This window comes from Leucoraja erinacea, unplaced genomic scaffold (assembly GCF_028641065.1).
Source record: "Leucoraja erinacea ecotype New England unplaced genomic scaffold, Leri_hhj_1 Leri_95S, whole genome shotgun sequence".
Lineage (NCBI taxonomy): Eukaryota > Metazoa > Chordata > Chondrichthyes > Rajiformes > Rajidae > Leucoraja > Leucoraja erinaceus.
In genome coordinates, this window is record NW_026576905.1 from 56,796 (window position 1) to 80,000 (window position 23,205).

Consider the following 23,205-nt stretch of genomic DNA (forward strand, 5'->3'; position numbering starts at 1 on the left):
TAATTTCTATTTCTATGTTTCTAATCTGTAGTTCTGTCCTACACATTGGAGGATTGGAAGAGGGTGTGCTCCTTGAATCCTTGTTGCCAATCTCAATTTGGCCATGAAAAATCAATATTGGCCATTAATAATAATAATAAACTTTGTTACAGACTCCAGGTCCAGACAAGGGGCAACATTACATTAAAAATGCATTGCAGTGCATATCAAATATCATAAATACATATAAAATCTTGGTATATCACTTGCAGCTTTCAGTTTCACTGTCCATGTATAGTGACAATAAATGGCATATCCATTGCATATCAAATATCATAAATACATATAAAATCTTGGTATATCACTTGCAGCTTTCAGTTTCACTGTACATGTATAGTGACAATAAATGGCATATCCATTGCATGTCAAATATCATAAATACATATAAAATCTTGGTATATCACTTATAAAAACATCATAATTTATATATTTTTTAAAAACACAATACATAAGTTAAAAATCCAGATTAAAAGATGATCAATTGTCCTACAACGAAACCAGTTTCCACATCTGGGATTTGTAGCATTCATAGACAATGATGTATCACCTGAAAGCAACCTGCAGGCTTCCCATCAGTGGAGGGCGCTGCAGATGCCAGTGTACTCTTGACCGGCTGCAGCACTCGTTGGTAAGTGTGGCGCGCTGTTGATTGGCCGTCGCACCCCCGCCGCCATCTTGGTGAGGTCTTGGCGCAGGCGCGGTGTGGGCGGCGCAGGCCTTGAGGAGCCGGGGGTTCGCAGCTCAGGCCCGGCCGGGAGACGGAGCGAAATACGCGGCTGTATCTCTGCGGGAGAGGCGTCGCTGGTGTCCGGTGGGCACCGGGCGGAGGGGAGACGACACCCAGACCCGCCATTGCAGCCGGCGGGACGGTCACGTGGGCCGCTGCAGAAGAAACTAAAATCCTGCAGACGTCGGGATCCCGAGGTAAAATCCGGCAGCTGCTGCAAACCCGAGATAAAATCCGGCGATAAAATCCCGCAGCTGCTGCAAACCCGAGATAAAATCCCGCGATAAAATCCCGCAGCTGCTGCAAACCCGAGATAAAATCCCGAGATAAAATCCGGCAGCTGCTGCAAACCCGAGATAAAATCCTGAGGTAAAATCCGGCAGCTGCTGCAAACCCGAGACAAAATCCCGCAGCTGCTGCAAATCAGAGATAAAATCCGGCGATAAAATCCAGCAGCTGCTGCAAACCCGAGATAAAATCCCGAGATAAAATCCGGCAGCTGCTGCAAACCCGAGATAAAATCCCGAGATAAAATCCGGCAGCTGCTGCAAACCCGAGATAAAATCCGGCGATAAAATCCGGCAGCTGCTGCAAACCCGAGATAAAATCCGGCGATAAAATCCGGCAGCTGCTGCAAACCTGAGATAAAATCCCGACAACCGAGATAAAACCCGAGAGAAAATCCGGCGATAAACTCCCGATGCAGCAAACCCGAGATAAAATCCCGAGATAAAATCCCGCAGCTGATGCAAACCTGAGATAAAATCCCGAGATAAAATCCGGCAGCTGCTGCAAACCCGAGATAAAATCCCGCGATAAAATCCGGCAGCTGCTGCAAACCCGAGATAAAATCCCGAGATAAAATCCGGCAGCTGCTGCAAACCCGAGATAAAATCCCGAGATAAAATCCGGCACCTGCTGCAAACCTGAGATAAAATCCGGCAGTTGCTGCAAGCCCGAGATAAAATCCGGCGATAAAATCCCGAGATAAAATCCAGCAGCTGCTGCAAACCCGAGATAAAATCCGGCGATAAAATCCCGCAGCTGCTGCAAACCTGAGATAAAATCCCGAGATAAAATCCGGCAGCTGCTGCAAACCCGAGATAAAATCCGGCAGCTGTTGCAAACCCGAGACAAAATCCCGAGATAAAATCCTGCAGCTGCTGCAAACCCGAGATAAAATCCTGAGATAAAATCCGGCAGCTGCTGCAAACCCGAGATAAAATCCCGCGATAAACTCCCGCGGTTGCTGCAAACCCGAGAAAAAATCCGCCGATAAAATCCAGCAGCTGCTGCAAACCCGAGCTTGATAAAATCCGGCGATAAAATCCGGCAATAGCTGCAAACCCGAGATAAAATCCGGCGATAAAATCCGGCAGCAGCTGCTGCAAACCCGAGATAAAATCCCGAGATAAAATCCCGCAGCTGCTGCAAACCTGAGATAAAATCCCGAGATAAAATCCTGAGACAAAATCCCGCAGCTGCTGCAAACCCGAGATAAAATCCCGCAGCTGCTGCAAACCCGAGATAAAATCCCGAGATAAAATCCGGCAGCTGCTGCAAACCCGAGATAAAATCCGGCTGCAAACCTGAGATAAAATCCCGCAGTTGCTGCAAATTTGAGATAAAATCCGGCAGCTGCTGGACACCTGAAATAAAACGCTGCAGACACTGGGCGCCTGAAACAAATCCCACAGACGCTGGTCACCTGATGTAAAATAGCAGCAGCTGACAATCTGAAACAAACCCCTGCAGATGCTGGAAACCGGAGATAAAAACTTGCAGATGCTGGAAACCTGAGATAAATACTGCAACACTCAGCAGGTCAGGCAGCATCTCTGGAGAGAGGGGCAGGGGTTAACGGTTCAGGTTGATAAATTAAGATAGGTTGATAATTCTCGTGTACTGAGCTTTGCATGCTATCTAATTACATCAAGTCATAATATACTGGCGTACAAGTATGCAGAAAATGCAAAGAAAAAAATATTAGAGGACAGAATATAGTGCTACAGTTACAGAGAAAAGTGCAGTGGCCACAATGAGATAGGTTGGAAGATCAGGACCAAGCCTGTAGTTCATAGGAGAACCATTCAATGGTCTGATCTTCTTGTGTATGGCGTGCACAGCCTAAAGTTGTACGACAACTTGTTCACATTGATCTTATTTGATTGTTGATTGCATTTGTCGAAACAGGGCGGACCACATGAAGGTTGCAATCTTCCACCCCATGGTCTATAACAGTGGGGAAGAATCTGGTGATACGTGGATCCAAGCTGCATCTTCTGTCTGACGACGGGAGAGAAAAGAGATTGACTGGGGTGAAACGCAACAGAGCTGGGAGGAAATGTTAGAAAGTTACTTGTTGTGGAGAAAATAAAGTGGGAGGTTGGGTGGAGAGGAGAAAGGGAATTCGTTTGATAGAGTGGAGATGAGAAGAATAAATCAGAAGGGCAGTGCTGGTATTGACTGGTGAATTATACGTGATCTGTCTGCCTTGGGATGCAGTAGTTTGTCTTTTTGTGCAAAGCTCCAGTATCTGCAGTCTCGTGTGTCTCGAACGTTCATCTGTACATTTGCTGCCTCACAGACCGGGTTCGATCCTGACTACAGGTGTTGTCTGTACGGAGTCTGTACGTCCTCCATGTGACCACGTGGGTTTCCTCCCACACTCCAAACACGTACAGGTTTGCAGGCTGTTCAAGAAGGAACTGCAGATGCTGGAAAATCGAAGGTACAATAAAATGCTGGAGAAACTCAGCGGGTGCAGCAGCATCTATGGAGCGAAGGAAATAGGTAACGTTTCGGGCCGAAACCCTTCTTCAGACTGATAGGGGGTGGCGGGGAGAAGGAAGGAAAAAGGAGGAGGAGGAGCCCGAAGGCTGGGGGATGGGAGGAGACAGCTCGAGGGCTAAGGAAGGGGAGGAGACAGCAAGGGCTAACAAAATTGGGAGAATTCAATGTTCATGCCTGCCAGATGCAAGCTCCCCAAGCGGAATATGAGGTGCTCCTCCATGGCCAGAGTGAGCAACACAGGAAATTAGAGGAACAGCACCTCATATTCTGCTTGGGGAGCCTGCATCCGAAACGTTACCTATTTCCTTCGCTCCATAGATGCTGCCGCACCCGGTGAGTTTCTCCAGCATTTTTGTCTACCTCAGGTTTGCAGACTGCTTGACTTTGGTGAAAAGTGTAAATTGTCCCTAGTGTAGGATAGAACTAGTGTACGGGGATAGCTGGTCGGCGTAGACTTGGTCGGCCGAAGGGCCTGTTTTCATGCAGTATCCCTAAGCTAAACTGCACTAAATTGGCCAGCTTTGACGTCAACTGGAAAGGCTAGTTAGCTGAAATTGTCGAGTCTTCAGAGCCGCAAAGTGTTGAGTTGGAAGATGCTTGCATGGAGGTCAAAGACAGACTGATTCCTGGGATGTCAGGACTTTCATATGAAGAAAGACTGGATAGACTCAGCTTGTACTCGCTAGAATTTTGAAGATTGAGGGGGGATCTTATAGAAACTTACAAAATTCTTAAGGGGTTTGGACAGGCTAGATGCAGGAAGATTGTTCCCGATGTTGGGGAAGTCCAGAACTAGGGGCCACACACACAGTTTAAGGATAAGAGGGAAGTCTTTTAGGACTGAGATGAGAAAATCAATTTTTTACACAGAGAGTGGCAAATCTGTGGAATTCTCTGTCACAGAAGGTAGTTGAGGCCACACAGTTCATTGGCTATATTTAAGAGGGAGTTAGATGTGGCCCTTGTGGCTAAAGGGATCAGGGGGTATGGAGAAAAGGCAGGGATGGGATACTGAGTTGGATGATCAGCCATGATCATATCGAATGGCGGTGCAGGCACGAAGGGCCGAATGGCCTACTCCTGCACCTATTTTCTATGTTTCTAAGAGAGGTTGGAGAATTCATGTGTGTGTATATATTTATATTATAGAAACATAGAAATTAGGTGCAGGAGTAGAGGCCATTCGGCCCTTTGTGCCTGCACCGCCATTTGATATGATCATCCAACTCAGTATCCCGTACCTGCCTTCTCTCCATACCCCCTGATGGTATATGGACACACTGATCTGTTTTGTAGTAAATGCGTACTATGTTCTGTTGTGCTGAAGCAAAGCAAGAATTTCATTGTCCTATACAGGGACACATGACAATAAACTCACTTGAACTTAAAAACATAGAAATTAGGTGCAGGAGTAGAGGCCATTCGGCCCTTCGAGCCTGCACCGCCATTCAATATGATCATGGCTGATCATCCAACTCAGTATCCCGTACCTGCCTTCTCTCCATACCCCCTGATCCCCTTAGCCACAAGGGCCACATCTAACTCCCTCTTAAATATAGCCAATGAACTGGCCTCAACTACCCTCTGTGGCAGAGAGTTCCAGAGATTCACCACTCTCTGCGTGAAAAAAGTTCTTCTCATCTCGGTTTTAAAGGATTTCCCCTTTATCCTTAAGCTGTGACCCCTTGTCCTGGACTTCCCTAACATCGGGAGCAATCTTCCTGCATCTAGCCTGTCCAACCCCTTAAGAATTTTGTAAGTTTCTATAAGATCCCCTCTCAATCTCCTAAATTCTAGAGAGTATAAACCAAGTCTATCCAACTGCAACTTGAATTAAAATGGCAGGCAACTTGGGACTCGAGACCGTGTTTGAGTATGGACTCCACTCACTGACGTGTCTGTCCTTGTTCTGTCTCCCCAACAGCAGCCATGGCTGATCGATCGATGGGGACCCCACACCTGGGCCCGACTCCAGCGGCAGCGGCAGCGGCAACGGCAGAGAGCGTGGCGGACATGGACCCGGTGGAGTACATCCTCCGCAAGCGGCTGCCCCACAAGCTGCCCCGCCGCAAGAACGACATCTACATCAACATGAAGACCGACTTCAAGGCGCAGCTGGGCCGCTGCCAGAAGATGCTGGAGGCCGGCGGCTTCAGCGAGATCTGCATCCACGGCCTGGGGCTGGCCATCAACCGGGCCATCAACATCGCCCTGCAGCTGCAGGCCGCCAGCTTTGGCGCCCTGCACGTCGCCGCCAACACCTCCACCGTCGAGCTGGTCGACGACTTGGAGCCCGAGCTGGACCAGGCCGAGGCTGTCACCCGTACCAGGAATAATTCCGCCATCCACATCAAGGTCTTCCTGGCTCTGCCCAAGGGTGAGCGGGTGGAGCCGCTGAACCCCCTGTAACTGAGGGGCTACGCACACACCCACGCTTCCGTTACCAGCCCAATCCACTCATTCATCCAGGGCCAGTCCAGTGGGTACGTCCCAGCATTTTGTGTCTATCTTCGGTGTAAACTGCATCTGCAGTTCCTTCCAACATACTGTGCCCCATCCATTCATTGAGGGCCAGCTAGTGTGTGTCTTCATTGAGGGCCAGGGCCATTCAAGTCAAGTCAAGTCAAGTGTGAGATGTGCAGTGAAATGATAGTGTGTGTTCTCACCTATTCATTCAGGATCAGGCCACTGCATGTCCACATCCGTTTATTCCCGGCCAGTCTAGTCTGTCCCCATCCATTCATTCAGAGCCAGCCTAGTATGTTCAAGTAACCCCTTGCTTTCCCTCACCCACCCTAGCCCGACTAGATTCATTGCCCGTTTGAACAAGGGTTTCGGCCCGAAACGTTGCCTTTTTCCTTCACTCCATAGATGCTGCTGCACCCGCTGAGTTTCTCCAGCATTTTCGTCTACCTTCGATTTTCCAGCATCTGCAGTTCCTTCTTTGCCCTCCTGATTCATTTCACAGTTTGTATGTGCCATCACCTTCCCCACAGCCAACAATGAACCATTGCCATGACTATTGTCTGCTGTAATCTGTCATTTTCACACCCTACTCATCCCTATCGCTAGTTTTCCTCTCCCCTCTCAGTCTGGACCCGAAACGTCACCCGTTCATTCTCTCCAGAGATGCTGCCCGTCCTGCTGAGTCACTCCAGCATTTTGTGTCTATCTTCGGTGTAAACCAGCACAGTACACAGTATGTGTCCTTATCCATTCATTCAGCGCCAGCCCGTGTGTGTGTGTGTGAGTTCCCATCCATTCATTCGCGATCTACACACTCTGCAGGATCAGATGGAACTGATTTTGCTTGTTTATGTTAGTGTTTCAGCTTGAAATGTATCTCCTGGTCCTAAAGTACAATGCTGTGTTGCTTATCCTAAGAGAGCTGGTGCAAGTAAGGTGCTTCCTGTGTTAACTCACCTGGAACATTGATACAGTTGTTTCATCTCCCCCACTCCTCTTGCATCCATGGTGTAACTAACTTCTGGTTTCCCCACCCCTGCATAGCAAAGATCTGTTGGTCTGAAGAAGAATCCCGACCTGAAATGTTACCTGTCCATGTTCTGCAGAGATACGGTCTCACCCGCTGAGTTACTCCATCAATTTGTGTCTTTTTCTGCAAATCAGCGTCTGCAGTTCCTCGTTTCTCACTGAAGGTGACGAGTTCAAATTTGCCTTCATAGAAACAAGATGCCGGCTGCGATGAAACGCCTACTTGATGGTCACAGACGCAAAATGCTGGAGTAACTCAGCGGGACAGGCAGCATCACTGGATAGAAGGAATGGGTGACGTTTTTCTGGTCGAGACCCTTCTTCAGACGGAGTCCAGAGTCAGACTGAACAAGGGTCTCAACCCAAAACATCACCCATACCTTCAGTGCAGAGATGCTGCCTGTCCCGCTGAGTTACTCCAGCATTTGTGTCTATCTTTGGTGTAAACCTGCATCTTACCACACACCTCATAGCTGGTGTTAAGCCAATGGCCTGTGTAAAATATCCCTGTTGTTGAGGAACAGAGGATTTATCCCTTAATCAACACCAGATCCAATCATTTATCTTGCTGTTTGTAGTTAAGTCCAAAATTATTTTTTTACATGTACTGCTTGTCTGTAAAACAATTCAAGATGTTCAGAGGTTGTTAAAGATGCTTTAAAATAATGACTTTTGGGTGCTATTATTGCTCTGAACACAGTCTGTAGTGTGACCTTTTATCATTGGAGTTGATAAAAGTACGGTGAATTAATGGCTGTGAGACTCTGGATTATTCCAGACCATGACACATGTTTCCCAAGGTATTGTATTGAGTCTCTCTTCACTTCCCCAGCTCTTGAACGGAACATAACATGAATTTACTGTTACTTAAGGATGTCTTCCTCGTGCTTTGTGTCTTCATTTTGAAACCAGTACAGCCTCCGTCTCCCAGCACCAGACACCCAGGTTAGAAACATAGAAAATAGGTGCAGGAGGAGGCCATTCGGCCCTTCGAGCCAACAACGCCATTCATTGTGATCATGGCTGGTCGTCCCCAATCAATAACCCGTGCCTGCCTTCTCCCCATATCCCTTGATTCCACCAGCCCCTAGAGCTCGTATCTAAATCTCACTTAAATCCATCCAGTGATTTGGCCTCCACTGCCCTCTGTGGCAGGGAATTCCACAAATTCACATCTCTCTGGATGAAAAACTTTTTTCTCACCTCAGTCTTAAATGGCCTCCCCTTTATTCTAAGAATGTGGCCCCTGGTTCTGGACTCGCCCAACATTTTGAACATTTTTCCTGTATCTAGCTTGTCCAGTCCTTTTATAATTGTATATGTTTCTATAAGAATCCCCATATCATCCTTCTAAACTCCAGTGAATATAAGCTTAGTCTTTTCAATCTTTCCTCATATGACAGTCCCGCCATCCCAGGGATCAATCTCGTGAACCTACGCTGCACTGCCTCAATCACAAGGATGTCCTTCCTCAATCCTGAACTTGGGTTGCTGCCTGCGAGGAGTTTGCACGTTCTCACAGCTACCGTGGGTTTTCAGGTTAATGGGCCCCTTTGTAAATTGCCCCCTGGTGTGCAGGGTGGAGATATGAAAGTGTGATTACATGGAACTAGTATGAATGGGTGGGCAATGGTCCGTGTGGACTCAGTGGGCATAAGGGTTCTTTTCCATGCTGCATCTCTAATACTAAACCTAGGGTCATTAATCAATCAATCAACCTTTATTGTCATCTTGCAAGCAACAGTTGTACAGTGCAAAATGAGAAGACGTTTCCCAGGGAAATATTTGTTACCCATTCACGACTGGCCTTGATGGTGGTCATGAGCTACCACTTTTAACGGCTGGTCGACAAATGTGCTGGAGAAACTCAGCGGGTGAGGCAACAAATATGGAGCGAAGGAAATAGGCAACGTTTCGGGCCGAAACCCCTTCTTCAGACTGAAGTCACATCTAGCCTGTACCTGCCTTCTCTCCATACCCCCTGATCCCTTTAGCCACATCTAACTCCCTCTTAAATATAGCCAATGAACTGTGGCCTCAACTACATTCTGTGGCAGAGAATTCCACAGATTCACCACTCTCTGTGTGAAAAATGTTTTTCTCATCTCAGTCCTAAAAGACTTCCCTCTTATCCTTAAACTGTGTGGCCCCTTGTTCTGGACTTCCCCAACATCGGGAACAATCTTCCTACATCTAGCCTGTCCAACCCCTTAAGAATTTTGTAAGTTTCTATAAGATCCCCCCTCAATCTTCTAAATTCTAGCGAGTACAAGCCAAATTAGTAATTTCTCCCTGTGTACGTGTGGGTTTTCTCCAGGTGCTCTGGTTTCTTCCCACCCTCCAAAGACATGCAGGTTTGTAGGTGAATTGGCTTCTGTAAATTGTCCCTAGTGTGTAGGCTAGGGTGATCGCTGGTCGGCATGGACTCTCTGAGGTCGAAGGACCTGTTACCACACTGAAGCTTGAAACTAAAGCAGGGGAGACCCGAAACCAAACATGTTTAAAAGAGGAATCCATCATTCACATTTCTGTCACAGGTAGTAACCTGGGCATTCTCCGTTACAAGAAAAATGAAACATGGTTGCTCTCAACAAGACCCACCTTACTGAATTCAAGATGTCCATATGTACGTTTCAGCAATTCAATGTAGAGTGGTCACTGTTGCAATGCAGGGGAATGTGGCAGCTAGCCTAATGTAATAATAACTAGCTAACATTTTTCTGCTGAGGATTAGTCTAAAATTCTAGGGACACGTCACCTGGCCAGCTTTGAAGTGTCTCACAGGGTTACCCATGTCCATCCAAAAGCACACAATGTCCGAAGATGTGTTCCGACCCCAAACATCACCTTCACCAGTCCATGTTCTCCAGGGATGCTGCCCGACTCCCTGAATTACTCCAGCATTTTGGGTCTTTCCTTGGTAAACCAGTTCTTTCTTGTTTCTCCCTAATGTCTCACCTGACAGTTCAAGGATTTCCAGGACATTCTCGTTTAATCCCTGTGGCTGGCATGATGGCGTAGCAGTAGAGTTGCTGCCTTACAGCGCTAGAGACCCGGGGTTAGATCTTGACTACAGGTGCTTGTCTGTACGGAGTTTGTACGTTCTCCTCGTGGGTTTTCTGAGATCTTCAGTTTCCTCCCACTCTCCAAAGACACAGGTCTGTAGGTTAATTGGCTTGGTATTGGGCTCAACAGGATCTTGGTGAGACCACACCCGGAGTATTGCGTACAGTTCTGGTCTCCTAATCTGAGGAAAGACATTCTTGCCATAGAGGGAGTACAGAGACGGTTCACCAGACTGATTCCTGGGATGTCAGGACTTTCATATGAAGAAAGACTGGATAGACTCGGCTTGTACTCGCTAGAATTTAGAAAATTGAGGAGGGATCTTATAGAGACTTACAAAATTCCTAAGGGGTTGGACAGGCTTGATGCAGGAAGATTGTTCCCGATGTTGGGGAAGTCCAGAACAAGGGGCCACACAGTTTAAGGATAAGGGGGAAATCTTTTAGGACCGAGATGAGGAAAACATTTTTCACAGAGAGTGGTGAATCTGTGGAATTCTCTGCCACAGAAGGTAGTTGAGGCCACAGTTCATTGGCAATATTTAAGAGGGAGTTAGATGTGGCCCTTGTGGCTAAAGGAATCAGGAGGTATGGAGAGAAGGCATGGATGGGATACTGAGTTGGATGATCAGCCATGATCATATTGAATGACGGTGCAGGCTCGAAGGGCCCAATGGCCTACTCCTGCACCTATTTTCTATGTATAAATGTAAGATTGTCACTGTGTGTGTGTGTGTAAATGTGCGGGGATCGCTGGTCGGTGTGGACTCGGTGGGCCGAAGGGCCTGTTTCCACGCTGTATCTCTAAACTAAACACAGGTGCAATTGGAGCAATTGAATGACGGACTCCATAGATGCTGAGTTTCTCCTGCATTTTTGTCTACCTTTGACTGGATTTTTCAGTGTTTTAACCTCCAGAACCACTGGGATATGGAAGTTGATCGCAGGCAGCGGAAACAGTTGAAAGTAAAGTGCGCAATATTCTGCGTTGTCATCTTGAAAAAGCAGCTACATGTGAAATGTACAACCACAAAAAAGCCATTTCAGTTTCAGAAACCCAGTACGAATTTATTCTGTAGTTTTTGTTTACATCTCAAACTATTTACATTTGTCTGTCATATTTTACCTCTCCCCCCCCCCTCCCCCCCCCAACCCCCACCCCCCCTCCCCTTTATTACATCCACAGAAAGAATGCAAAGCTCGAAAGACTTGTGAAAAGGCAGTATTCACAGAACTCCCCAACCTGGAAAATAATGTCTTATGTTTAGCAGAGGGAGGCTTAAACTTTACTGTATAGTCAGGCTTCCAACCAACGAAAAGTACAAGTTATTCATACAATTAAGCAGAGTATCTACAAAGCTCCGGAGACTATGCACAACATTTTTTTTTTTGTTTAAAGTACATTACACTCGTCCCGTACCCCCACCCAATCCCTCCCCTCCCCTCCCACACACAACAGATATTGGTTGTAAAATCAAATGAAACAGTTGTGCAAATACGTCATCCAACTTGCATTAACTCCGCAATGTCCCTCCCTTTCCCCCCCACTCCCACCCCTCCCCAAAAACAAACCCCTCCTTCATTTGCCTACATTCCTGGACGTGCTCCAGAAAGCAAATGTGGCATTGCGCAAAAAAAACAAAACAAAAAACTAAAACCTGACATGGTTTAAAATATACACATCTACACCGAGAAGAGTGCAGAATTAATTTAGCTTATGCAATAAGTGGTGCTTCATATCTGGAACAATACAGCCGAGGCTGAACACGCTAGCTCATGGCTTTTTATTACAATCGTCATTCCTTTCAATAGCAGCCGAACACAAAACGGGCACAAGGTGAGGCTAATCCCTGGGGCCGAGCATGCCGAGTGCTGTGGCCTGGGGAGAGGGGGGATTCTGCAAAACCACACGGAGGCCTGGAGTCCACGCAATGCATCCCTTGCAGCAGCCGATGCATTTGTCCTATGCTCATCTTCCCATCGCCTTTAATCTTGGCATTAGACCACGCTCGATACAATAAAACATTCAAAGGCTACACGAAGGAACTCACCACAACCAGACCAAGTGTGTACATTCTGGGGGACAACCACTGGTACATTCATATATCTTGTCTCTCAACTCTGGGATGCGGATAGATAGATGGATTAAGCTAATGATACAAGGGAGGGGGGAGGTGGGGGGGGAATCCCTGCGTGGTCAGTGGGAGTTGTTTGAAGGGACCAGTTCAGAACATAACATCACCAATCTGGTGGCTCTGGTGCAGTGAACTCTTCTGGAGACTGCAACAGCTCAACCAGCCTACCCAGAAGAACTTCAAACAAGTAGTAGCGCAGAAAGCTAGCTGGGGGAATGGACAGAAAGAATATCTGCCGGTAGATTCGAGGTCATGTGGTGATTCTTGCCCTCCCTGTGCCCGACCCACTTGAAAAATAAATTGTGCGTTTTGTCTAAAATGTGGATGCAGCACAGGCTTCTTAAAGTATCTGAATCCTAACCTAGAAAGTCGGTGGGTGGAGGGCAAGCAAGTTGACGAACTGTGTGAGGACTCGAGCAGGTCAACTCTTCCAATGACACCAGGCTTTGGGAGTGAAGAGATGCTTGTGGTAAATTCAAAAACAGAGTACACTGGGAAAGGACTGCTTGTACCAAACTGGCTGCATCTTAATGCTTACACAAGTATATTATGCTTCCAATCTTGTGTGCATATTTCCCCAGCACCAGTGATCAAGGAAACGCACACAGCATTAAAACACTGTTTACAAACTCTATCCTCATGAGAGCAACCTGGACAATGCACCACCAATTAACGCTTCTGTAACTTCCGCCTGTTTGAACGCATTTAAGTTTAAAGGGAAACTATCCTCCTTTAACTTTAGCTTCGGGTAATTTATTGAATGGGGTTGTTTGAATGAATTTAAAAAGCGAGTTAAGATTTTTGTTTTAAAACAGAATGGAAGCAGCAATCTGAAATCAGGCACAATGCACTTTATACGCTTTCAATCAGGGACAGGAAGATACAGCCACTTTTTGAACAAAAAAACTAATTCTGCCTTCTTGCATCCACTGCAGAAGCGAACCAGATGCAAGGGTGCATCGTAGGTGGATCGGGGTGGGTACAAAATTAACATCAGCAGGGGGCAAACAGGGCAAGAGAAACACACGTACATGGGTGAAACAGTTGCAGTTACTCCCTTCACACCCAATTCCTATTTTAAACAGCGGTCTGGAGTGCATGTGTTGAATGCATTTGTGGACGGGAGGAAATTGAGAAACCGCATTCGGAGCGTAGCAAACAGCCTTTTCACACCAACAAATTCGGAGATGCACTCACTTTTTGAGTTGGAAAAGTACACTTGAGGTTAGTTAATACTGAAATGGTCTTTACATTTACACAATTACATTATAACCAGTTACCACAATGAGTTAATGATATGCAATCACTCCCAAACCACTGCACCTAACCCAGATTCTCTTCTCCTGTCCTGCAAGCACGATAAACTCCGTAGGCCCCATGTCAATTGGAACACCACCACCTCTCCCTCCTCAAAAGTAGGTCCTCGACTCAAACGTCGCGTGAATCTTGGAAAACACACTACACTCGCGGTCCGGTGTATGGACTAACGCCATGTTCAGGCCGGTTCCAGATCCACTCGGATGCTGTACATCGGGAGCCTCTGGAGCAAGAACGGATATTGTCAGCAGAACCTGCCGATTAAGGGTCTGGTGTTATCTGAAAAATTCCTCAGCTGAGAGGCACCAGAATTGGCAAACTGGGATAATTCTGCAGTGCAAGGGTCTGGGCCCTGGGTGACTGAATCCCAGTTGTTTCTCCTCCAAAGGGTTTCACTACCATTTTTAAAATAGACTCTCACAGGCAGAGCTCAACTACACACTTACTGACTTAATTCTGTCCCGGCTCCAGCCAGCTAGACTTCACTGGCTCGTGCAATCTTCCTCGTGGAGCGAGCGTGGATTCTTCCCACCCTGTGGCTCACCTCTCGTTTCTTAAAGCTTTTTTTTTTTTTTTTTTTTAAGACAAGTTGTGGTTTGATAAGAGAAAAACAAGAAGAAGAAGAAAAAAAAACAACAAAAAAAAACATGCATCGTCAGTGGGAGCCATTCCGCCAGGCGTCCAAAAGATAAAGCAGCCAACTTTCAAAAGAGGTACACTTCAGTCCTACCGCTCTGGATCCATTCCAAGAGGGAACAGAAGTTTAAATTTGGGAGGAAAAAAAAATACACACACACACACACGCACGCACAAACTTATACCGTATACAACTATCCTTTTTTCTTTTAAAAAAAAATACACACAAGACTGAAATGGTCCCACACGAACAGTGGTAATTAGTGTACAGCCCTTGCAGTGCTGTTAAGAGTCACCTCAGTGGAATAAAGTGAGGGGGGGGATGGGATCTTTCCGCCATCTTGAAGAACAATTCAAAACGGGAGGGCCGGGCTCTCTCTCTCTCTCTCTCTCTCTCTCTCTCTCTCTTTCTCTCCTCCCCCCTTCCTTTCCTTTTTTTCCCCCCCAACGATTCTTCTGCCGCCACCCGCTTCTGGGTGGTTTGCAAGCCGTGCGGTTCCTCGTTACTGCCGGTGAGCTTGGAGTTTCAGGTTAAGAGTTACTTAACCCTTGGAAGGGATGGGGAGGGGGATATAGCTTTTTTTTTAAGAAACAAAACCAACAAAAAGCTGTCAGCGCAGCAGTCCACTTGAACTACTCTGTCCAAGTACATATTTATTGTCTTTTTTGTTTTTTTATACATTCCTTGTATAAAGCACCACGTAAACGCTGAAAATCCACTCTCGTGCAGTGCTGTTCGGATTAGTCCAATGTAGCTCGGTGCTTTACATGCTACCAAAGCAAAACTGAGTAAGTGGCCTCCTAATCCTCTCTCCCTTCTCTCTTTCTCTCTCTCTGCCTCTTTCTTTTTTTTTGTTTTTAAAAAAAGGGGGGGCTACACACTCAAATCACATTGTCCAAACTATAGCACACCATAAGTTCCAGTTCTGGATTCAGTCTTTTAAGTGCATTTCTTCAGGTTCCACGTCCTTTCAAAAAAAAAAAAAAAAAATTTTTTTTTTCCTCTTTTTTTTTTAAAAACAGTAACAGTGTTTTGCAGATATATTTCCAAAAAAAAGGAACTTTATATTCAAGAAAACCTCCAGTTTCAGTCTATGTACAATGTCTGATAAAGTGCATGGTTATTAAGGTGCTTCATCCAATGAAGAGCAGAAGTACCCAGAGGGTTCACAAAAAACAAAATTAAGTGAATGTCAGACTTCTTGCCAGCACAGAGAGCGGAGATCCTGGAATTCCCACTGTAGTCGCCTACCATGAAGCATGTTCCAGGTACGGTCAATTAGGAGTCAAAGGCAGCTTTTAGGAACTTTTTTTTTTTTTTAAACCTTGTTTAAAAGTCATCCATTGTCTCTATTTCTCCCATATTGAGTCGCTCTGATGATGCATTCACAGAGAAGCCTGTTGCATTTAAAAGAAAGTACACAAATTAAAAGGGATATTTTTTTTTCAAATCGAAATGAGTCTGGTCCCAAGTTCTCAATGCTACAGTTATGCTTTACCTCTAGCTTAAACTTAAAAGCACAGTAGGAAACAGCAGTTATGATATTTGGGCATGCAATTCAGATGCCTGTATGATAAAAGGGTATTTTCCTACATCAAATGAAGGCTTTCAAGATCACAAAGTCTTGGAGTAAACCACTCCTTTTGACGAGCGAGTCAATAAATAGATGTTGCAGATTCAAATCAACCATCCAGGATCTAAAGGGAAGATGAGATTTTTTTCAAAGAGCTAATGGGAGTCAGAATGCTCTCAAACCAATTGCATAAATAACACAAAAGTCAGTGATCAGAGCCTTGCCAAACAAGAATTTAAGTGTTATGAATAAAATCGTGGCCACGAACACGACTGCTCTTTCAAAGAGCCAACTTAGATGGGTGAAAAGGTGCAGTAAATTACAGTGTTGTCATTCAATATTAATACAGGCACAAATCCAAGTCTGTCAGCTTGGAAATTTTAAATTAATGTTAATCACTATGCAAACATTATAACATTGGGTGTGATCCACTCGCCAAGCTAATTGATAAAATCTGTTGCAACAAACTCATTATAATTGCACCGCAGACTGCAGTGGTTTGGAGGTGGCATCTTACTACAACCTTCTCAGAGCAACTAGAGATGGGAAAAAGATTCCAACATCTGTAGAAACATGCACATCCTAGGGACCAAGGAAGGGCGAGGGGTGGCGAGAACAGAAGGTGAAGAAGGGAAGACAAAAAGAGATGGGATGGGATTTAGTTTAGTGATACAAGGCGGACACTGGCCCTTCAGCCCACTGAGTCCGGGCCGACTAGCAATCCCTGTACACTAACACTATCCTACTCACTAGAGAAAATTTACAGAAGCCAAATTAACCTAAAAACCTGCATGTTCTTGAGCGTGGAAGGAAACTGAAGCCCATGCAGTCACGGGGAGAACATACAAGTTCCATGCAGACTGCACCCATAGACAGGATCGAACCCGGGTCTCAGGTGCTGTATGGAAGCAACTCTACCGCTGTTTTAACAGCGTAATAAAAAGCTATTAGAATTTTTTTTTTTGGGGGGGGGGGTGGGGGGGGGGGGGGGGGGGGGGGGGGGGGGGGGGGGGGAATAGAGTACCTGCATCGTGAAGCATTTTCTTGTCAAGATGCCATTTCCCATAAAAGCCTCACCTCTCAAACCAGCTTTAAATATTGACAAATCTTTAACTTTGGGAGGGCAGGTGTGTTTTATGGACCAAGGTTCTCCAAGAACTGCCCGAATGAGTGAACTGAAAAACGACAGGGAAAATCGAGATGACTTTTGTTTTTACACAGAGAGGATGGCATTCTGTTGGGGGATGGCGGCAGATAAAGAGACTTCTGCGTCGGGACATGGATATGGAGGGATATGGATTATGTGCTAGGTAGATAGGTCGTGGTATCATGTCTGGCACAGACATGGTGGGCTAAAGGCCCTGCTCTGGTGCTGCACAGTTATAGGTTCTAAAATCACAGCAATTAGCAGGGAGTGAAACTCACCCAGAATACTAGGATCAGCTCTCACCATCTTTTGCTTCTTTTTCTTTTTCCCAGCTTGGGAGCTCTCATAAGATGACTGCTGTGCACTGTTGTGATTGGCCTGGAACAGTGACTGTAAGCTGTTTGCCCAGATGGAGTCCTGACACAAGAGAAGCCAGCACACAGTTAATTCACCATAATGCTTAAAACAGATAGATGCCTGTTGTAAGATATTACGGTTGAGTCGAGTTTAGTTTATTGTCACGTGTACCGAGGTACAGTGGCAAGCTTTTGTTGCATGACAGTGGCTGAATGGTGTGATTTGTGTCGCCTGATATCTTCTCAGTCTCGTGAATGTGTGTGTGTGTGCGTGTGTGAGGACGAGTATTGTACTTTAAAATAAAGACCCACACTGGCAATGGCTTTGCTTCCGTGTGTGAGCATTGTACTTTAAAATAAAGACCCACACTGGCAATGGCTTTACTTCCGCCTACATGTGGCTACCATAATCTCTTACAACAGGCAGTTTAACTCAGCAGCTGGACAGAAGTGATACAACAAAATGGCTTTGGAGTACTTGGGCTGCGAATGGCTCAGGGAAGGAAGACGGGTTGAGTCTAGTTTGAGTGTTCAAGAAGGAACTGCAGATGCTGGAAAATCAAAGGTACGGACAAAAAAAAGCTGGAGAAACTCAGCGGGTGCAGCAGCATCTATGGAGCGAAGGAAATAGGCAACGTTTCGGGCCGAAATCCTTCTGGAAATAGGCAACGTTTCGGGCCGAAATCCTTCTGGAAATAGGCAACGTTTCGGGCCGAAATCTTTCTGGAAATAGGCAACGTTTCGGGCCGGAATCCTTCTGGAAATAGGCAACGTTTCGGGCCGAAATCCTTCTGGAAATAGGCAACGTTTCGGGCCGAAACCCTTCCGGGTTTCGGGCCGAAACGTTGCCTATTTCCTTCGCTCCATAGATGCTGCTGCACCCGCTGAGTTTCTCCAGCTTTTTTGTGTAACCTTTGAATCTAGTTTGAGTTTGGTTTATTGTCACATGCTCCGAGGGGCAGTGACAACCTTTTGTTGCGTGCTGGCTGACCAGTCAGCGAAAAGACAACACATGATTATAATGGGAGCCATCCAGGTACACGATCAAGGGAATAACATGAGTTTAGTGCAAGATAAAGTCCAGTCAAGTCTGATCAAAGACAGTCCGAGGGTCTTCGATGAGGTAGATCGTAGCTGTTGAGGATGTCTTCAGTTACGGTTCGAACTGCTGTCGAGAGCTATCCCAGAGCTAATGTCACAATACAAGAAAATAAAACAGTTCCTTCAAAGTGGTGAATCTCTGGAACTCTCTGCCACAGAGGGTAGTTGAGGCCAGTTCATTGGCTATATTTAAGAGGGAGTTAGATGTGGCCCTTGTGGCTAAGGGGATCAGGGGGTATGGAGAGAAGGCAGGTACGGGATACTGAGTTGGATGATCAGCCATGATCATATTGAATGGCTGTGCAGGCTCAAAGGGCCGAATGGCCTACTCCTGCACCTAATTTCTATGTTTCTAAATGCAACCACCCCACGGATAGGTCTATGTAGAAACACAGGTGTAGGTTTGGAGATGGCTTTAAGAACATTTTGCTTCCGAGTTGCACTGACACTATTTCATCATCCCAGCTGTCATCAGCCAACTAAACCATCCTATCAACCAGAGTGGTCCTGAGCTACCATCAACTTCATCAGAGACTATCTTGAATCGGACTTCATCTTGTACTAAATGTTATTCCCTTTATCCAGTATCTGTACACAGTGTGTGGCTCAATTATAATCACCTATAGTCTTTATGCTGACTGATTGGCAGGCAACAAACGCTTTTCACTGTAGTTTGGAACACATGATAATAAATGAAACTAAATTGAAATTGGATGGAAGTGAAGGAAGAGGAAGGTGGTGGCGAATAACAGGATTGCCTACGTGTGCGGGATCTCTCCCCGAATACCAAGCCTACAAACAGAAACTAGGGACAGACTGAACCCGTTAAGACTTTTCAACACCCCTGATGCCACGAGCCGAGCAGGTTCACCTCAGGGTTACCAGCGCCACAATCTAGCACGTCAACATGTTGTGGGGGGAGGGGGGGGGAAATGAGTAAAAATTCCCACACAATCTGTTCCCAGGACCAAATGCCACTGTGACGGCAGTCCAGCAAACCCACCCTATAACGTACCACGGCTGGGGGAGGTTAATGATGTTCATTGTTGCCGATTGTCCGGCATAACCAAGTGGGGGGGTAAAGTTTAACCCAAGGCCAGGAGTGTACAGTTTTGGTCTCCTAATTTGAGGAGGGATATCCTTGTGATCGAGGCAGTGCAGCGTAGGTTCACCAGATTGATCCCTGGGATGGCGTGACTGTCATATGAGGAAAGATTGAAAAGACTAGGCTTGTATTCACTGGTGTTTAGAAGGATGAGGGGGGAAGGGGTACTTATAGAAACATATAAAATTATAAAAGGACTGGACAAGCTAGATGCAGGAAATATGTTCCCAATGTTGGGCGAGTCCAGAACCAGGGGGGCCACACACACAGTCTTAGAATAAAGGGGAGGCCATTTAAGACTGAGGTGAGAAAAACACTTTTTCAGTTGTGAATTTGTGGAATTCCCTGCCACAGAGGCCAAGTCACTGGATGGATTTAAGAGAGAGTTAGATAGAGCTCTAGGGGCTAGTGGAGTCGAGGGATATGGGGAGAAGGCAGGCACGGGTTATTGATTGGGGACGATCAGCCATGATCACAAGGAATGGTGGTGCTGGCTCGAAGGGCCGAATGGCCTATGTTCTATGTTTCTATGAGTTAAGAAAAGAGGCATTGATGGGGAGGTGTTAAACCAATGAGCATTCACAGGCCGGGGAGCCACAGAGGCCCCCGGGCCCACAAACGGAGCACTAGGGACAGGCCCGGTCCCCCCCGCTGCCTTCATGCTGTTCGCTCTCTCCGTTCCCGCAACTGAAAGCTCCCGCCATCTGGCGTCAGCTTGCTGGGTAACTGAGGACACGACATTACAACGGGAATCTTATAACCAAAATCGACTATATTGAGTTTAAGAGGGAACTGCAGATGCTGGAGAATCGAAGGTTACACAAAAAAGCTGGAGAAACTCAGTGGGTGCAGCAGCATCTATGGAGCGAAGGAAATAGGCAACGTTTCGGGCCGAAATCCTTCTGGAAATAGGCAACGTTTCGGGCCGAAATCCTTCTGGAAATAGGCAACGTTTCGGGCCGAAATCCTTCTGGAAATAGGCAACGTTTCGGGCCGAAACCCTTCTGGAAATAGGCAACGTTTCGGGCCGAAATCCTTCTGGAAATAGGCAACGTTTCGGGCCGAAATCCTTCTGGAAATAGGCAACGTTTCGGGCCGAAATCCTTCTGGAAATAGGCAACGTTTCGGCCCGAAACAACGTTTCGGCCCGAAATCCTTCTGGAAAGAGGCAACGTTCCGGGTTTCGGCCCAAAACGTTGCCTATTTCCTTCGCTCCATAGATGCTGCTGCACCCGCTGAGTTTCTCCAGCTTTTTTGTGTAACCTTCGACTATATTGAGGTTTGTTATTGCAGGGGGGGGGGTTTAACTATACTGAGAGAAACCAGATAAATTCTATACTAACCTGTAATCTGTCAGGTTGCAGAGAGATGCTCCCGGTAAGGCCTAATAGCTCCTTTGTTAACTATGAGGGAAAAAGGAAAGCATGATAAATCTACAAGATCTGAACCAAAAACCCTAAAGATGCATCACACACAGTGGTGAAATGTTTAAGAAGGAGCTGCAGATGCTAGAAAAATCGAAGGTAGATTAAAAATGCTGGAGAAACTCAGCGGGTGAGGCAGCATCGATGGAGCGAAGGAAATAGGCGCCTCACCCGCTGAGTTTCTCCAGCATTTTTATCTACCTTCACACCATGGTGAGATACTGTGCTTGTGACTGTGTTGCACCTTTACCAACGTGTGAAATACTGAGAAGGGGGGAGGAGGGGGAAAAGAGTCATTTTCTCGTGCTCCACTGCAGTACACAGTCGGCCAGGAACAGGGTTATTTATGACACATTTACTGACTGCACATTTCATTGCCTCATCTGGTCATAAAACTGCTACCTGAAAGTCTTTCAGTAAATGGTTGACATCTATGGAGTGTTGCGCTGGCTCAGTTCTTTGAACTGAGGATATTGCTGGGAGGGAGAGAGGGTGAGAACAATGAGCAACCCAGCATGGGGGGGGGGGTGGAAAGAACAAAGGAGGATCTGGCTCAGGCAGGGGTACTTTATGGGCGACTACTAGCAAACCTTGGGTATGAAAGCAAAACATTTCACTGTAACTTGTCACATGTGGCAATAAAGTGTTCATTCCTTCATTGATTGGGAACTTTCAGCTCATAACGGCCAAGGTCTTTCACTTGGCTCTCACTAAAAGGGCAGATAAACTCAGCGGCAGACTGCTGGCTTGGCACTTCAGTGCAATGCTTTTATGTGTGGAGATACAAGGTGGAAACAGGCCCTTCGGCCCACCGAGTCCAGCCCCACCAGCGATCCCCACTCACTGACACTATCCTGTACTAACACTATCCTACACACACACAGACACACACACGGGACAAATTTACAATTTTACCAAAGCCAATTAACCTACAAACCTGTACAAATTTATAATTTTACCGAAGCCAATTAACCTACAAACTTGTGTTTAAGAGGGAACTGCAGATGCTGGAGAATCGAAGGTTACACAAAAAAGCTGGAGAAACTCAGCGGGTGCAGCAGCATCTATGGAGCGAAGGAAATAGGCAACGTTTCGGGCCGAAACCCTTCTTCAGACCCTCTTCTCACCCTCCCAGCAATATCCTCAGAAAGAACTGACCAGCCAAGGAAAAAAGACTGGAGAGATGATGAGGGATTAAGAAGGGTTTCGGCCCGACAAGTAGGTGTAACCTACAAACTTGTCTTTGGCAGCACATGTATGGGCACAGAGGGGTTTTCAGGGCTGGAGGGCATGTTCTTGTGCTGTGCCATTCTACGCATTTACTACTTGCCCCACAGGAGTGATGGTGGAGATTCGAGCTGTTGGCAAGAAGTATGGGGATTCTGACAGATGCGAGAGGGAACCTCTATGCTGGGATGAAGTGCAACTTGGAAACGATTATATTCGAGTCGAGCTGGGAGATGCTTCTGAAGCAGCTCTGGCAAACTGCTGTGCCAACGTTGGATGGAACACAGTGTTGAGTCAGTGGTGTGCAGCGAGGTTGTCAATGAAAGAAAGATAGACACAAAATGCTGGCGTAACTCAGCAGGTCAGACAGCATCTCCGGAGAAAAGGAATAGGTGGCATTTCGGGTGGAGACCCTTCTTCAGACAGAGTCAGGGGAGGGGGAAACTACAAAGAACAAATGAATGAAAGGTATGAAAAGAACAAATCAAAGCCAGCGACAATGGCCAGGGAAAGGTGGTCCATTATTGGTTGTGAAAAAGGTGATGCAAAGCGTGAAACTTAGCAGGACAGTGAAGCTAGTAGGATGCCTAGGGTGGGGGAGGGAGGGAGGGAGGGAGAGAGAGGGGGGGGATGCAAGGGTTACTTGACATGAGAGAATTCAATATTCATAACGCTGCCCAAGCAGAATACGAGGCGCTGTTCCTCCTAGTTGCGTGTGGCCTCACACTGACAGTGGAGCATGCCGAGGACAGAAAGGTCACTGCAAAATGTTGTCAATTAATCGGGCCGTTTTACTCCTGCTGACGTCAAGCTCAGTGTGGCTGCAGGTGTGCTCATTCAGGGACTCTGGGCAATCTTTTGACATTTGCCTCATGAATCTGCAAAGGTTACTGGACCGTGTTATTGGGGCTTGGACAGGTCGGGCTTGATTTGCCTCAATTCCAGCGTTCAAACGACACGCAAATGCCAAGAGCCTCACAGCTAATGATCAGCTGTTCCTTCCAATATCATGCGTTTCAGATAACCACTGGTATAATACCTTGTTAATGTTCTCAACCCATGCT

At 46.4% G+C, this 23,205-nt stretch overlaps 2 protein-coding genes across 3 annotated transcripts in view; one reads left to right on the plus strand and one right to left on the minus strand.

Moving 5' to 3' along the window:
- Positions 1-829: 829 nt before the first annotated feature.
- Positions 830-6,156, plus strand: pop7 (POP7 homolog, ribonuclease P/MRP subunit). Of its 2 annotated transcripts, none has more exons than XM_055631916.1 (2): positions 830-963; positions 5,484-6,156. In XM_055631916.1, exon 2 carries the CDS (start codon positions 5,489-5,491, stop codon positions 5,966-5,968), a length of 480 nt encoding a protein of 159 aa, XP_055487891.1. In that variant the 5' UTR covers positions 830-963; positions 5,484-5,488; the 3' UTR covers positions 5,969-6,156. The 2 variants fall into 2 exon arrangements, with proteins under 2 accessions (XP_055487891.1, XP_055487892.1); XM_055631917.1 differs by having other exon boundaries at positions 831-963; positions 5,487-6,156.
- Positions 6,157-11,459: 5,303 nt separating this feature from the next.
- The window catches only part of LOC129695146 (GRB10-interacting GYF protein 2-like), a 126,408-nt gene continuing 114,662 nt past the window's right edge, over positions 11,460-23,205 (minus strand). Inside the window, exons 30-32 of the mRNA XM_055631912.1 lie at positions 20,834-20,893; positions 17,207-17,345; positions 11,460-15,605 (exon numbers count right to left, since the gene is read on the minus strand). Coding sequence (XP_055487887.1) covers positions 15,538-15,605; positions 17,207-17,345; positions 20,834-20,893 — 267 coding nt within the window. The 3' untranslated portion in view covers positions 11,460-15,537. The remainder of the gene's footprint in view (positions 15,606-17,206; positions 17,346-20,833; positions 20,894-23,205) is intronic.

Coding starts and splice junctions, on each gene's coding strand:
- pop7 (XM_055631916.1), top strand. CDS start 5,489: ATGGCTGATCGATCGATGGGGACCCCACACCTGGGCCCGACTCCAGCG.